General features: G+C 41.4%; 1 protein-coding gene across 7 annotated transcripts in view; it reads right to left on the bottom strand.

The window, feature by feature from the left end:
* Nucleotides 1-17,316, bottom strand: part of SIPA1L1 (signal induced proliferation associated 1 like 1) — a gene marked incomplete at both ends in the record, with an annotated part of 137,863 nt that extends 120,547 nt beyond the window's left edge. For all 7 annotated transcript variants that reach the window (XM_080706880.1, XM_080706881.1, XM_080706879.1 and 4 more), the window contains one exon: nucleotides 15,819-17,316. In XM_080706880.1, the coding sequence (XP_080563006.1) occupies nucleotides 15,819-17,316 (1,498 nt within the window). The remainder of the gene's footprint in view (nucleotides 1-15,818) is intronic.
* Between the last annotated feature and the right edge of the window lie 214 nt (nucleotides 17,317-17,530).

Here is a 17,530-nt window from a genome sequence, read left to right as displayed (position 1 = left end):
AACACATTAACTACTATCTTCACAGTTTATTTTCTTAGCAATTACATATAATGTTATGTTCTCAGATGTTTCTAAAATCTTAGAATAAAACTTGGCTAAATAAAATGTGGTGCCTAAAGAGATACCCTGTTTATCCACTCAGATCACACAGAACGCTCTCTTCACTCATGTGCTCTATGGCCACGGTTCTTCCGGGTAGAGAGGGAGAGATACCAATGCTGTATCCACGAATACCACCTCTACCGACCTTGCTCACAACTAATACTGAGCATACTTAGACCGAGTCTTTTTTTTTTTTTTAATTAGTTATGCTTTTTGAGTTTTAACAAGGACGGTACAAAGAGTGTGATAAATAGTTCTGCTGCCACTAAACCATTCTGCATAAATAGCCATATTTTGGGTGGGTGCACTCATAACAATAACTTCACATTCTTAAAAGAAACAGTGAGTAGTTCAAAGTGCCACATGATTAGATCAGATACAATCAAATTACCTGCTCATAAGCTGTGCACAGGCACATATATACAGGCAAAAAAAGTCAATCCTAATATTTTAATTGTAAAGGAGAAAAGAAAAATACAGTAACAGCATTATAGGCTTCAGCCAGCAAATTTTGAATTGCTCATATTGGTTTCCATCTCATCTACAGACCATGTATTAATATTTTAGCTGTACATTTCTCTAGGAACATCAGCCTAATCTAGATTGACTATAAATAGTTTATACAATTATGATTTACGGCTTAAGACAATTCTTTACAATTGTTAACTTAAAATTCTAAATTGAAAAAATAAACATTATAAACACAAATCCAAGAAGCACTTAGCTACTATCTTTCATGCCTAACACAATTAGAAACAACTTTTCCAAAATAGGAAATAAATAAATAAATAAATAAATAAATAGCAGCCTTGGTGGAGCTATAACATATCCATACACTGCTGGCGGAACTACAGATTGATTTCAGCCATTTTAGAATGAAGTATGGTAATATATTTGAAAGTCACAAAAATATTCACTTTCTAATTTTAGCATTATCTTAACTGACTGTACAGAAGGAAAAAATAAATGATCTTCAATTTTCTTTAAAAATGCTAAATGAGTATACAGATATCCTTGAGCCTCATTACATTATCAGCAGACCAAAATACTGACCAGTGACTTTACTACCTTGAATCAAAATTGTTTCACCATTTTTACTATTTCAGTTTTAGTACAACAGTCTGCTTGCTGAGCTACAAGTATGTCACTGTTAGTTCATAGATAGGAACTCTGGCCCCAAACATTTTCAGTAAATAGGTAATCTGAGTAAACCTACAAGACTACTTACTATATCATGGGTTTCAATTAAACTATCTGCCTATTGAGTTTAGGCTGTTCAGATATTTTGTTCTTTTGTACAACTTATTACATCTCATTGTGACTATTAACTATGTTAGAGAAGTTAAAATGTAGCCAGGCGTGGTGGCACACATCTCTAATCCCAGTACTTGGGAGGAGGAGACAGGAGGATCACAAGTTTAAGGCCAGCCTTAGAAATTTAGTGAGATCCTGTTGCAAAATAAAAAATAAGGGCCGGGGGTAGATCTCAGAAGTAGAATGCCCCTGGTTCAAACCCCAATACCACCCCCTATGATAAAACTTAAAGTTAAGAGAATTAAATAAACAAATAACAAAAAGTAAGAGACAGCTCAGGAGTGGTCGCGCACGCTTGTAATCCCAGCATTTGGGAGGCTGAGACTGGAGGATCGAGGTTCGCAGACAGCCTCAGCTATTACTTAGTGATGCCCTTTGCAACTCAGTGAGGCCCTGTTTCAAAATAAAGAGTAAAAACTAGGGCTGGGGGTGTAGCTCGGAGGTAGAATGCCCCTGGGTTCCATCCCTAGCAACACACACACACACACACACACACACACACACACACACACACACAGAGTAAGAGACATTCTGTTTTTAAAACGAAACCTAGATTTGCCAAAGCGGAGGTAAGAAGGACCAAGCATTTAAAGACATTCTTTGTTTCGGGAAACAGCACCGTTCAGGGACTCTCAGTCTCTGGTCCCCAAAGGGCTCATCCTAATTATAAGGTCAGAGGTTTCATGAGAATTGAATAGTCTAAGACTTTGCATCAGAGTCAAAAGCAAGTCAGAGTAATGGATGGGGACATTTGCACAGGATTGGCCACATGCCAGAATCCTGTCCCAAAGCACTTAGTGAAGCTTGTAATTACTGTTGCATAAAAGTAACTGCCTATACTTACAAAGTGCTCAGGACTCAAGTTCAAATTCTTTCTTAAAAAGTGGGATTGTCTACTTGTAAACTTGTATGAAGTTTGAGGATTTAACACAACATTTGCTTAAGCAGTCCATAATAGGCTTCTAACTTGCCAAGAAAAAGGAAATTTTATTATGAGATTAGGTTGACAATAATAAATTGCATTAAAATGGTTAAAGAAAAAAAAAATACGAAGCCTGGCACAATAGCACACACCTGTAACTCTAGCAGGAGGACTGCAAGTTGGAGACCAGCATGAGCAACTTATGAAAACAGTATCTCAAAGGAAAGACCTGCGGTGCGGCTCAGTGGAAGAGCACTTGCCTAGCTTGTGTGAAGTCTTGGGTTCAGTCTCCAGTATTGCAAAAACAACGAAACAACCAAAAATCCCCGAAGTAACCCTTATTTGAAATAAATGGAAATAAAAAATAGCAGAATCCTAAGAGATTTTTAGCAGACTGATAATGGCCTTTGACAAATGGCTAATAACTATCTTTTTGGGGAACCTAAAACAAATGTTCAAAAATAAAGTTTAAATATTCAAAGTAGTCAAGAGAATGCTAGACTACACAGTCTTAAACATGTATCAGTTGTGTCTTCTAAAGTTTACAATGGTAAAAATTAGTCCCAATAATGGCATTTTGTGTCTGTAGGGATCAATTGGTGGCCTTGGTTAATAGCCACAAAACCACCATGACCACATACAAACTTGTCTGTGGTCTCATTTTCTGAAGAGAGCAGAAAAGGATTTGCATCAGTAAGGCCAATACACAGAGCGCCCTTGCTGCTGCTACCTGGTGATATATGTACACACTGGCTCCTCAACTCAATAAATCTTATACTTTGTATCAGCACCAAATTTCATGCATTTGTAAAAGGTTTACTTCATTTCCTAACCCTCAGGTGTGCTGGGAACTAACATGTCCTAGAGAGTGTGTTGGAGCAACTGGGAATAACTGAAGGGAGAGTGCCTGGCCTTTGAGAAGGGGAGGGCTGCAAAGGCTGTGGTGTGTAACACAGGAAGAGGACTAACTTGTTCCAATGCACACGGCGGGCTCAGGAAGGAAGCACAGCCCTGTGCAGGAGTGCAGCCTGAGTGGAGCGTGTCAGGCCCCACACATCTGACAAAATGGTGCACCTGCTCAAAGCTCCCTCACTCCACAGCGACACCTCGCATTAGCCCCTAACCTAGGGAAGGCATCTCTGTGTCATCCACCCAGGCCTCTAGTTATACATGTGACCAATCTCGCAACATACAGGGGAAACCAACAGCACAGAGGACAAAAGATAAAAGCAGAACATACAACTAAAAAGAAGCAGACCATTTTAGGAAGAGAATTGCAAAAGGTGTTTTCTAAATTAATACGGATAAACAGAGAGTTTATGCAGTAAGGAAAAGCTATTATACAAAGCAACTACAAGAAAACAAAAATAACAAATTCTTGGGGAATAAAATCATGACTGCTAAAATCTAGAGAAAAGACAGAATAATAAAACACTGCTGAGCTATGTACCAACTGTTTGTCCAGAAGATAAAAATAATGATTATAAAACACAAATAGAAGAAATTAAGAAATTGAAATTACAAGCAGAAAAGGCAGAGGATAAATCCAAGAATTCTACCATCTATCTAAATAAAGTTCCAGGCAGAGGAAATAAAGAGATAGTAGATGAAAAACAATTTTTAATCAGAAAAAATTATCTTTTTTTGAGATGGAGGGAAGTTGGTACTAGGAACAGAATCCAGGGCCTTGGGCCAGCTAGGCAAGCATTCTACCACTAAAATGCACTCCAGCCCTCTATTTCATCTTAATAGCACTAACTGCAGCCTAAGTACCATGAAGGTAGATAGAGGTGCATCAGCGTTTGTTTTTCCCTAGGCCCTATACCTGGCACAAAGTAGATGCTAGATATTATTTGAAAGATTACATAAATGCATAATTGAATGACTATGCAGTTATTTTAATTTTTAAAACTATTGCAAAACTTTTCAGGGTATTCTTTATCAACAGAAAATTAGACAATTGCTGGGTGTGGTGGTGCGTGCTTGTAATCCCAGCATTCAGGAGGTGGAGACCAGAAGATCTTGGTTTGCAGACAGCCTCAGCTACTTAGCAAAGCCCTTTGCAACTCAGTGAGACCCTGCTTCAAAAATAAAAAGACCAAAAAAAAAAATAGGGCTGGGGGTATAGCTCAGAGATACAATGCCCATGGGTTCCATCTCCAGCACCGCAAAAATAAAAAAAAAGAAAGAAAGAAAGAAAAGGAAATTGGAAAATAAATTTGCATGCATGTATAAGAAAAGATATATTGCAGTCACAGACAGTGGGCTTTCTTTCTGCAGTTTCCCCACTTTAATGCTCGCTCAACAAGGGTTGTCTGTCTTGGTTGCCAGTGCCCCAAACCACACAGGCACGTTGAGCACTCGTCTGTATATGGGAGCCATGGAAGCTCAACACCCTGAACCAGTCCAGCCACAAGCAGCACAATTAGTCAAAAGTTTCTGGATGCAGCACTTTTGGGATATGCTGCAGATTTTATGCTGAGCTACAAGTTCCTGGCAACCCAGAACCAACAAGTAAGCAGGAAGGATGGGGGGCGGTGTTTAGTAGGGCCTGGCCACCAATGCTCATTCCTGGTGCTCCATCAAGCTGCTGAGGGTGTTGTCAGATCAGGATCCTGGTGTGAGGCGCTCCCTGCCCATTCTTGTTCCCTTCCCACCTTTCCCTCTGCCGTCAGATCTGCATGGTGGGCTGAAGTCTTTCTCCACTGAATTCTGCTCCCTCCTCTTTTTATCCTTCACAGGCGCTGCCCCACACCCCAGCCAATCACGTTCAGGCCTACACTGTCTTAACATCTGCTTCGGAGAGGGCCCCAATGCCGCATCCATTAATATGCCTAAATAAAAGACTATCTGTTGAACACAAGAGGTTGGATCTCTGACGGAGAGACTGAAAAATCTGTTGCTAGAATTTGGGAAAGAGGCAATAAGGAACTGAAGTTATACAGAGAATTGGGAATAGGGAATAAAAACAAAAGTTGGCTGCAATTCACAGTAAGACTCTAGAGGCCTTGCCCACGGAAGGGGAAACTGTGAGTGAAGCTTTGACGGTTCAAATCTCAGCAACTGATGGTAACGGTGGTACTTAGAGAAGGAGAGCAAAGAGGAGGGAAAAAAAAAAAAAATAGTGAGCCTGCAGCTTCTGCCCAGGCCTTGGAGATGACAGTTTGACAGCCATCCAGGTGGAGGCAAGTGACAGCTGGAGGGAAATGCAGCTGGAACTGAGGCAAAAGAAGACACTGCACATCTTCTTTCAAAGAGAATTTCTGAGGTAATTATTATAAAGGACATATGCAAGTCATGCTAATAAAGCAGAACAGGAAAATAAAAGATGAATGAGGAAGAAAATGTGCTCTAATGAAGGTCCTATAACTGATCATCACATATGGTCCTGGGAGTTGGGTCAAATGGTAGACTCAGTAAAACAAAAGACACAAAGATACATCTGTCATCGGAAAGGTGGGTGTCTGGTAGCTGCCAGAGACAATTTCTGGCACCAAATTCTAAAATAAATTTCTCACATGGCACTTTCTACAAGGGCAATGTCTTCATTACCAGTCTTATTATAAAACCAACTCTCTTTTTTTCTGTAACTAGATCTTAAGAATATAACCTTGAATAAAATCAAGCAGTGGAGCTGGTGTGGGACTCTGGAATGAAGCACATGGGGGGGCAGCTGAAGCAGGTGCCCCTTTTGCCCCCTCCCACAACCTCTGACTGAGACTGGCTCAGGCGCCAGGAAAGCCCGAATGCCTGCGTCTTGGGAGCGGCTGAAGAATGCTAGGACAGGGAGATCACAGCCAAGACACAGCAAACACACAAAACCTTAATTACTAAGGGCCGCCTTGCTATTGAGGCCCTGGCAGATGAAAAGATGACAGAAAACACACTCCTAGGCTAACTTCTCAACAACATATGTAGTGTTCCAAAACTCCCTGGGAAGGAATAGAGAATTACCTCCAAATGAAGTCAACGTCAATGATTATTTATTTAGGTATGTGTTCTTAAAATATTTTTGGTACTGGAGCTTGAACCCAGGGGCTACCTCCTAGCTACACCCCCAGCCCTTCGTCTTAATGGATTGCTGAGAGTATCCCTAAGTTGCTGAGGCTGGTCTCAAACCTGCAGTCCTCCTGTCTCAGCCACCTGAATGATTCCATACCTGGCTAGCTTCCCCTCTTTTTTTTTAAGAGTGAAACACTTTCATGCTGGGCGTGGTGGCACACACTTATAATCCCCATGCTTGGGAGGCGGCAAGGGGAGGATCGCGCTGGTTCGGAGCCAGCCTCGTTGGCTTAAGAGACCCTGTTTCCAAATTAATATATATATATATTAGGTCTGGGAGTGTAGCCCGGAGGTAGAAGGGCTTCCAGGAACCCCAGTACCACCAAAAAAAAAAAAAAAAAGAAACACATTCTTAGATGAGTTTTGGACTTATTATAACTGTGATTTCTCCCAGCCACTGGGCAACAGGGTGAGTGTGGGCATTGTGAGGTCTGGCCATAAAGTCATGCCAGAGGAAGACTAAGAACAAAGAAAAAATAAAGAGAAACTCCCCCGACTACTGCCCTGCCCCAAGACGACCTGATCAGTAGCACACCAAGGAGACTATCCCTGACCCTCCCCCCACTCCCTTGCCACATAAAAAGCCCCTAGCCTGTAAAGTGGCGGGCTTTCTGACTCTTGTGGCTCTGTACCTGGTCAGATGTCTCCTTCCAGGTTTTATTCCTAAGTAAAGCCCATTCCCTGCTGCGGGGCCACGTTTTCTTTGCCCCTGTCTGCCCTAGCAGTGAGGCCCTTCCAACCACAGCATCTTTAATCATCTGCCTTTGAGAGCCACACCCACCCTGACACAGATGGCCTATCAGCAATGGGCTCTCTTCAGAGGAAGACATCCTCCAAATGGTGTTCAAGCTTATGCTTCACAGACAACTGCACTCGGTAAACAACTGGAAAAGTGCAGTGGAGCCACGGAAAAGGAGGTGAGTAATGGCTAGAAAAAGCTGCTTCCTCAATAAGCCACGCTAGCTACAGTCAACTTTTTTTTTGGGGGGGGGGGGTAGTACTGGAGATAGAATCCAGGAGCACCGTACCTCTGAGCTACAACCCAAGCCCTATATTTTTTAGTCTTTTTAATAATTCATTTTATTTTTTAATTTTTTTTTTGTGTGTGTGGTACTGGGCATGGAACTCAGGGGCATTCTACCTCCAAGCAACACCTCCAGCCCTATTTTTTATTCTTTATTTTGAAACAGGGTCTCACTGAGTTGCAAAGGCCTCACTAAGTAACTGAGGCTGACCTCGAACCTACACCATCCTCCTGTCTCAGCCTCCCAAATGCTGGGATTAAAAGCGTTTTTTTTTTGTTTTTGTTTTTGTTTTTTTTTTAATTTAACAGGGTCTCACTGAGTTGCGAAGGGCCTTGCTAAGTAGCCGAGGCTGTCCACGAACCGCGATCCTCTGGTCTCTGCCTCCTAAATGCTTGGATTTACAGTCAACTTTTGATTATTCTTTTTTTTTGTTTTGTTTTGGTTTATTTTTTTGGTGGTACTGGGGTTCCTGGAAGCCCTTCTACCTCCGGGATACACTCCCACGGGCTACACTCCCAGACCTATTTTTTAACATTTTTATGTGGAAACAGAGTCTCTTAAGCCAGCGAGGCTGGCTTCAAACCAGCGCGATCCTCCTGTCTCCACCTCCCAAGCGCGGGGATTACAAGTGTGCGCCACCACGCCCGGCTTGATTATTCTTAAACTTATTATTTTCCACTTAAAAATCTCCTTACTTTAATCATGGCGATTAAATAAAAGCTAGAGAGAGAATATGTACATACTCAAAAAAAGATAACCACATCATTCTGAAGGCTACCCTTACTGCCTGATCTGAGCCTCTCTAAGGTCGTGGTCACAGCACTTGAACTTTGGTCACAAGAACAGGTTCGATTTGGTGTCTTACAAGCACCGATTGAGGTCTACAAAGGCACAGAGCAGGAACATGATAAATGCTAGCTATACTGTTACTATCATTTCATCTTGGGTGAGTGTCTATAGAACCACAGGCACGCGAGCAAGATGGAAAAATGGCAGGAGAAGGACCTCATTTCAGTAAGCCCAAACAACGAGGCTCCTCTACTGGTCCTGCCTTTTTCCAGCAGTGGACTTGGTTTATATGTTGGAGTCAAATATCCTGTAAAAGTTTACATGTGCACAACAGTGATACTCTGCTACAGTGATCATCAAGTGGGTGTGATCAATTTTACACACGATGCTGGCTATCGAGTGTACTTCAGTAAGAGGTTCTCCCTGAGACTTGGCCATGAGGAAGTCCACAAAGCACTGGCCAGCAGAGATGAGGGCGAGGCTGGGGAGGCGGCCCAGCCCTGTGGGTGGTGCAGTACACTTGGCCGCTGCCATCTCACAAAAGCTCTTGCTTTAAGGTTCTCATGGGGAGGGTGGGCGCACAATTTCAGTGAGTCAAAGCTGGATAATAAAACCTATGAGAAAATGTTTAACTATTTGATACTGTAATAAAAGCATAGATAACATATAAACTCTTAATGTACTATTATACATTAAAGAACTTAATTACTGTGTGAGGAATGATCTGACTAGAAATTTCTCTCTCTCTCTCGTGGTGCTAGGGATTGATCCCAGAGGCACTCTACCTCCAAGCTATACCCCCAGCCATATATATATATATATATATATATATATATATATTTTTTTTTTTTTTTTTTTTTTTTTTGAAACAGGGTCTCACTAAGTTGATGCAAGCTTCCCTGAGTTGCTCAGTCTGGTCTCAAATCTGTGATCCTCCTGTCTCAGCCTCCAAATCCTGGGGTAAGAGGTGTGTGCCACCATGCCAGGCTCAGGACTAGAAGTTCCTATGCTGTGTGGCCCAAGCAGAGCTGTTTTGGCAAGTGGTCTCTGTGACTGCTCCCACTGGACCGGCCTCCTGGATGCACCACTGCTCACGGCACTGGACACCATGCTGGATGCAATCCGAGTGGCACCAGAGGTCATCCCCACCACAGCACACACATACTGCTCCCACCGGCTGGACTCAATGTAACAAAGTTGGATTCATCTTCCTAGACCCCCCGATAGCAGTTGACTTGGTATTTTCTTCATGAAACTTAATTATTATGAAAGCTAATGAAATATGAGTACAAAAGATAAGTATTGTTTCTATAAAAGCCAAGTTGAAGGCTTTGGGAAGACTTACTAAGAGGCAGTCACTGCAAACAGAACTGTTGGGTTAGATGTGGGAAAGAACTATAGAAACAAGGGAAAAACTCTGAAGCAGGTTCTGTTTGAGATGGCGTTCCTGGTGTATGGTCGTGCTCTTGTGTATACTGTTAATATACAGTTCAGAAGAGCAGAATAGTTGTCACAGAAAAGCCACTGGACTCTCAAGAGTTTAGCAAACATATTTTTGTCTTAATAAAAATAAAACATTTCAGATATGAATACTCTTTTTTTCTTTTTTGTATTGGTGCATTGTAGTCATACAACTTAATGGGGTACATGATGGTAGACGCACACATCACTCGTTTAGCCCTTCCCCATTTTCTACCCCATTCTTTTCCCCCTCCCTATTAAAATTTTTTTTTTTTTTTTTTTTTTTTTTGGTGGAACTAGGGATGGAACCCAGGGGCACTGTACCTCCGAACCATACCCCAAACCCTATTTTTTTAGTCTTTTTAAACAGGGTCTCATTGAGTTGCACAGGACCTCACTACTTAAGTAGCTGAGACTCTCCTCAAACCGTGATCCTCCAGTCTCAGCCTCCCGAATGCAAAATTTCCTGTTTTTTAACTAATACCTTTAACTAAGCAGTTCTAATTTAGCTTACTGCTTTTAAATTTATGAGGCATTAATGAGTAAGCAGAATAGTTCTGAAGTATGTGTGTTTAAAATTTTATTCCAACTTCCGGGAAGATGGCGACCAAGAAAAGCGGGGCTTAAGAGCCCTGCTAACAACCAATCTCCATTACCACAAAATCAGCGCCTTTCATAGCCAGAAAACACCAACACCAGAGAAACAAAAAAATCACCACGCTCCAGAGAGAAAGAGGACTGAGAACAGAGCTCAGAGCCACAGAGGAGATACACGGGACTCACACCCGAGGACGCGACAGCAGCGCCATACTGCCGGCGGCAGCGGCGAGTTCACCGGGCGGCTACAGCAAGCCGAGGTGAGCCGCTGCGGAACAGCCAGGCGGGATTTCTCGCCACAGGTAAAATCTAAAGCTCCCAGTGGCTGAGCTCAGCACACGCTGCAGGGATTCAGAGTGGAAATCAAAACCAAGAAGAAATACGCCAGCATCACGGCTGAGGGCGTAGCAGCGGCGCCATATTGCCACTGGCGGCAACAGCACCGAATTCACCGAATCCAGTACAGCTACATCTGCATTCTCAAGAACAGTGAGTCAAATTGCGGGCCACAGAGGAGAAATCCCAGTACTGTACTCCCTGGGACTTGACCCAGTGGGGGGGGGCGGTGGCAGAGATATCACACCATAGGAGAACGTGCAACCTGGCACCCCCCACAGTCTAAAGCAGCCTCTATCGACTCTCTGGGTCGGAGACTCTGTGATAAAACCCAGTAAAGGAGTAGTGGGGTCTGAGATACTACTGACTCGAGATCCAGAGCACCTTAAGTGAAGTCATAGTGACCCAAGGGAAGAACCCAGAGAAGGCACAAACTTCCGAAATCATGGGAAAGAGGAATAATACTGGAGCAATGAATGCCCACAACCCCACAACATCAGAACCCGATAAATCAGAAAATCAGAGATTTCTATAAGATCAAATCAGGAAAATAACTGTAGAAATAATAGAGGTGCTTCGAAAAGAATTCAGAGAGAGCCAAAAAGAGATAAAAGATGCAATTAATGAAGTAAAGGCCTCAATTCAAAGCACGAACAACCGATTAGACCACATAGAGAACAGAATCTCGCTCTTAGAAGATGATCATTCCAAAAATGAACGCATAGTTTCTAATCTAGGAAAAAATATCCGACAGCAGGAATCTGATATTGAAGACATATGGGCCCATTTTAAGAGAGCTAACTTAAGAATAATTGGAATAGAGGAGGGAAAAGAAAGTGAAACCAAAGGGATCAACAATCTCTTCAAGGAAGTAATAGCAGAAAATTTTCCAAACATAGAGCAAGAGGTTCATACACAGGTCCAGGAAACGTATAGAACTCTCTTTAGACAGGATCGGAGAAGAGGATCCCCACGCCACATAATTGTCAAAATGACCAATGTGGAAGCCAAGCAGAGAATCTTAAAGGCAACAAAAGCAAAATGCCAAGTGACATTCAGAGGCAAACCAATTAGAATCACTCCAGACTTCCCAAACCAAGTCATGAGAGCCAGAAGGGCTTGGAGTAACATATTCCAAACTCTGAAAGAAAACAACTTCCAGCCAAAAATTTCCTACCCAGCAAAACTTTCTATCAAATTAGATGGGGAAATAAGAAGCTTCCATGACAAACAGAAACTGAAGGAATTTATGTCTTCAAAACCAGCACTAAAGAAAATACTCAGATTAACTACAAAGAAGAAATAGGTAACACACACCAGAACCAGAGAAACAAGAGTTTCCATCCAACAGACAATTAAGATTGATTATCTGTGGAGATTCATTATTTATGTTAGTCTTTTACCTATCTCTAAATGGTATTATTTGCCTTTATTGTTGTTAATTTTTAGGATTTCTAGTTGGAATATTAATATACCTTCAGATATAGCATTTGGAAATATTTTATACCATTCTATTAGTAACTGTTAACTCTGTTTACATTGTCTTTGGATATACAATATCTTTTTTATTTTTTAGGGAGCTTGTATACTCTTCTGTTGCCTGTGCCATTGAAATTATATCCAAGAAATCACTGCCAATTTCAATGTTGTGAGGTTTTATGACCCAGATTTTCTCCTAAAAGTTTATAGTCTTAAGATTTATATTTAGGTCTTTTATCTATTTTGAGTTAATATTTGTATATGGGATTAGGTAAGGGTCCAACTTTATTCTTTTCCATGTAATTATTATGTTTCAACAATATTTAGTTAAAAGATGATTATTTCCACCACCAAATGTTCGTGGAAACCTTGTCAAAAATAACTTGACAATATAGGGAAGAATTTAGCTCTAGGCTTGTATTTAACTCCAATGGTTTATATATTTGCCTTTAGAATAGTACTACACTGTTTCAATTATTGTAGCTTTATATGGTTTGAAATCAGAAAATATATATCTTCTAGCTTTGTTCTTTTTCAAGATCGTTTTGGGTATCTAGAGTCCATATTCCATACTAGGATAGATTTTTTTTTCCCTGAAAAATAAATATATAAATATATGATAGTTTCACCCAAAAAAAAATATAGAAAAAAATATTCTCTGGTAAGAAAGAAAAAAGAAATATTGAAATGTTATCTTTAAGTCATCAAAAGCTTGGTATCAGACAAATAAAACTATTATGTGAGATTATCATTTTTAATTTTGGATAAATTGCTATAATACTAGATGTCAACCACTAAGCCAAGCATGGGAGGGAGGGATGGGGAGAGAATGGGGTGGGGATCGGGTGGGGGCTGACTGGGCGATGTGTGCATGTATGTCTACAAAAGTTTGTATCCCACTATGATGTATGAATACTGTCCACCAATAAAAAATAAAAAATAAAAAACAAAAAAACAAAAAAACAAAACAAAACAAAATTTTATTCCACACTTTTGAAAAATAAAATACTTAATAAGAAATTGGATGCTCTCCCTAATATGTGGAAGCTAGGGAGAAAATGGGTCATAGGAGGAACTCTAGATGAAGAAAATCTATACATGAGCAAATAATGTGACCTAACTGAGGGAATGGGAGGGAAGAAGAGGAAAATTCTCTAATGCACACGATGTACTTTAACATACATATCAAAGTCAATCACTAAGCCAAACATGAAAAGGAGGGAGGGGGATGGAATGGGGCGGGAATTGGGTGATGTGTGCATGTATGTCTCCACCATCTTGTATCCCATTAAGATGTATGACTACAATGCTCCAATAAAAAATTTTAAAAAAAGAAAAAGAAAATACTTTAAATAAGACCCCCCCCATTTGCACACTTTATTCCAACATAGTAGATATCTAGGACTAGTGATTAAGAACATGACTCTGCTCAGAGATAACACCGGTGGGATCCTGGCTCTAACATATATTAGCTCCATGACAGCTTATCATTTAAGCCCCAGTTTTCTCATGTGGATGCTGGGATTAACATTAGTACCTAATTCAAGGACATCCAGAGAAATGAAGTATATATCATGTACAGAAAGTTAGGTGCTCAAAAATTTTCATTATTAATATCGTATTGCCTAGCAGCTATACAGATAAGATAAAAACAATGCATTCTCTCTTTATGTTTATCTCAGTGTCAGTATCCATTCTAAATGGAGGTGAGATGGCTCCTCAGAACCATTTGAGCAAATCAGAGTCCTTGTAAAAATGTCCCAGGCAGAATAAAGTGGGAGTTCTCTCTAGAGGCAATTTTACCTTCTAAGGAACATTTGGCAACACCTGAGATACTTTATGATGTCACAAGCAGGGAGAGAGGAGACATTTCTTGGCATCCACATTATAGTGGACAAGGATGCTGCTAAAACCCTACAAATTACAGGATATCCCCACCTGGATAAAGACGCACCCAGTCCCAAAGGCCAAGGAGGTGAGGCTGAGAAACTCTGTATCCTAGAGGTCAAAGAAGGATATGATTTCCAAACCTGAATTCTGGAAAATTGTCCTGAGAAAACTAATATAGTATAAAAATGAAACTGGGATTTTCATTCATTGATTCAAAATCCATAACATAGATATTTAGTAAGGAAACAAGGTTCCTCCTGTCAATAAACCTTCTTGAATAGGATACAACATGTAATAATTGTGTGTGTGTGTGTGTGTGTGTGTTGTGTGTGTTGTTACTGAGAATTAAACTCAGTGACATTCTACCTCTGAGCTGCACTCCAAGGCCTATTTCTCATTCTTTAATTTGAGACAGAGTTTCACTAAGTTGTGGAGGGCCTAAGTAACTGAGGTTTGTCCACAAAACTGAGCTCCTCCTATCTCAGCCTCCCAAGCACTGGGATTAGAAGTACAATGAATTTTATCCCAAAGTGAGCAATGCTATAAAACTATTACAAGTATGAGAGTTGAGGCTAAATCATATTCAGAAGAATAAACCTAAATAACATTCAAAATCCTGTAGCAGTAGGTGGAAAGTCAAACCATTAAACCATTGCTGACTCAGTTTGCAGACAGGGGGCCCTCCCCAAGGGCTCTGACCTGACACAGGGGCCTGATGTCCTCGGCAACATCCTGTTTCTAGCTTGGGTAACTGGATCACTCTACTGCTACTCAACAAATTTTACTAGAAACTTCATAAGAATTCACTGAACTACTTTTCAATACTTTAGAATGCCATTCTTAATGGTAGGAAATAACGAGGGGATGTGTGTGTGTGTGTGTGTGTGTGTGTGTGTGTGTATGATTTTTTTTTTTTTTTTTTTTTTGCCACCACCACTCTTGAAAAGACTAGAGAGGAAGCTAGCCACATGTTAGGGATAATTCTTTCTTCAGTGACATTTCTAATCAAATTGAAAGCCCAATTTAATTCTTGGCTCTGAGGGTTATTAGCTTTGTGACTTTTGTCAAAATTTTCACCCAAGTTCCTATAAAATGGATAGAAATACATTAAATTTCCCATTTACTTAATAAGAACACTGACAATGAAGAAATAGTCATGTACTAACTGCAAAAGTGTTAGAAAGGAAAAAAGAAAAGGAACTATAAAGTTGCTTTTGCAATTCTGCCTCCTGAGAGGAAAAACTACCTCTAGAGAGAAATCCCACTTTTTATAATGAAAAAAGGTGTATTTAAAATATTTTCATCTTGGCCGGGCATGGTGGCGCACGCTTGTAATCCCCATGCTTAGGAGGCAGAGACAGGAGGATCGCGCAGGTTCGAAGCCAGCAGCGCGCGCTAGCTTAGGAGACCCTGTTTCCAAATAAAAATATAAAAATAGGTCTGGGAGTATAGCCCAGAGGTAGAAGGACTTCCAGGAACCCCAATAACACCAAAAAAAAAAAAATTTCATCTTTATACAATTATCCCTAAAGGTGACACAGCCAAGTGTTCTACACAGCAAAGACTAATTTCATCCTCTACATCAAAAAAGTCTGTTAATTTAAAAAACTAATATCCAATATATAAAGATATCTGTAAACCAACGCCCCAAAATTAACTCAAAAGATGAAAAACTGCAACAAGGATAAAATGATAATGATAAAATAGTTTATCATTCAGAAAGATAAGGAATTCATGTGAATCTTATGTCACAATGCTAAAAAAAATATAATATACAATATTTTTTTTCCCCAGAGACTACAGCAAAAGGAAAGTTTAAAACATAAGGGATCTCGACTCACCCTTCTGGTAGAAAAACTTCCTGTAATAGTATGCGCCCAGGTCCACATGCTCCACAATGTACCTCTTCACTCTGTCTAGATGCAGCACCAAGTTCTCCTTGGGCACCTCGAGCACTGCCACCCCCGCGTTTGTGCAGTGGGAGCTCAGGGTGGACTCCAACGAGGCGCTTTCACAGCCGCTCAAGGAGCCAGAATTTGATTTTGACAGGCTGATTTTCCTCTCACCTTCACCACCGATCTCATTCCGAAAATACGGGCAGCTCATTACCAGCTCGTTGCTCTTATCATCTCCCTGGTCCATGCCGAGGCTTCCTTTGGAGTTCAGGTCCTCTGTGCTGCCCATTGGGGAGCTGAAACTGGCTGAATGGGACAAAGGTCCAGAGACCAAGGATGCCACAGCAGCGGCCGAGGCTCCCGTGGTGGTGTTTCTCCTCTTAATGACGTTGTGCCTGTTCATAATCGCCTCGTTCAAGTCAAATAGTATACTCTGGACATCGTAGTGAGCAAAGCACTTTGGACATGTCCAGGGCCTGACTGAGTCTTCGGATCGGTTGTCTTCTAGGTCGGATGACTTCCCAAGCTCTTCACCTTTGGCATTGCGTAATTTCCGAAAAATGGATGAGTCTCCAGTTTCAGACTTGGAGCGTCGCTTCAGTGGTTTCTCCCTTTCCTTAAAAAGCCTGAGGCTCTCTCGCTGTGAGATGGGCCCGTCAATAACGTCCAAAGAGAAACCAGAACCCTTGCCCCCACTGGAGATGAGAAAGTCGCTGAGCTTGGTCGGCGTTGGACCTCGGTCCGATTTGTCATCTTTGTAGCCCTTTAGCAAATCGAAAAAGCTTTCTCCGGACGTTCCCTGCTTATCAATTGAGGATGTGCTACCATATTCCCTGTGCAGTGATGGCCCAGTCTTGTATGTGGGTGAGATACATTCATCAAAACTATCCGCGTCAAGTTCACTTATGGTGATATCGCTGTTGCTCCGCTGCCGTATTCTGCGCAGAGCTTTCCTGGGGGAGCTGGGATAGGCTTCAGGCATGAGAAATCTGGAGTCCATGTTCTCCGAGGGTCTGGTCTTGTTTTTCAGCGTGTTCTGTATGCTCTTCAGCATGGCTGAGTCATTGGAATTGAGGCTAACAGAACTTCCCTGACTCACAGGACTGCTTTTGGAGGACAGGCTCTCAAGGCAACTTGAGGTTTCTATTTCCTGGCTCGAACGACTAGATTCCTTTATGTTTTCCTTTCTTGGGGGCCAATCTGCAATCCTTGCCCTAACCCCCATTTTGGGAACACCGGGGGTTGAGGTTATATGGTGAGAACCTTCACTTCGAGGAGGTCCTACGGGTGCCATGACTGATGATCCTAAGCTGCCATTTTGGGACCGGAAGCGGCGCATGTAGAAGTCATCAGTGTGGACTTTGGGAGTGCCATCTGTGCCAACAACAGAGGACCTGTCAGTGGCAACAGGCCTTTCTGTCTGCGACCGTTTCAAGCTGGTCATGATGTAAAAGCAATTGGACTTAAATCCTTGCAGCAAGGACCATCATATCGGTTTTAAATGTGTACCTCCCTTTTGGAGAATGGCTTCCAGAAAACACAAGAGTCGCATAAGATCTTAAGCTTTTTCATTTAAAACGATAAGTGATGCCTTATTTTCAAATCACTGAACATCTCGATCTTCAAAACATTGTAATCCACAATAGTTCCTTTGCTTC

Source organism: Muscardinus avellanarius (genome assembly GCF_963383645.1).
Source record: "Muscardinus avellanarius genome assembly, chromosome: 12".
Classification (NCBI taxonomy): Eukaryota; Metazoa; Chordata; class Mammalia; order Rodentia; family Gliridae; genus Muscardinus; species Muscardinus avellanarius.
This window is presented reverse-complemented; position numbering and strand designations above follow the sequence as displayed.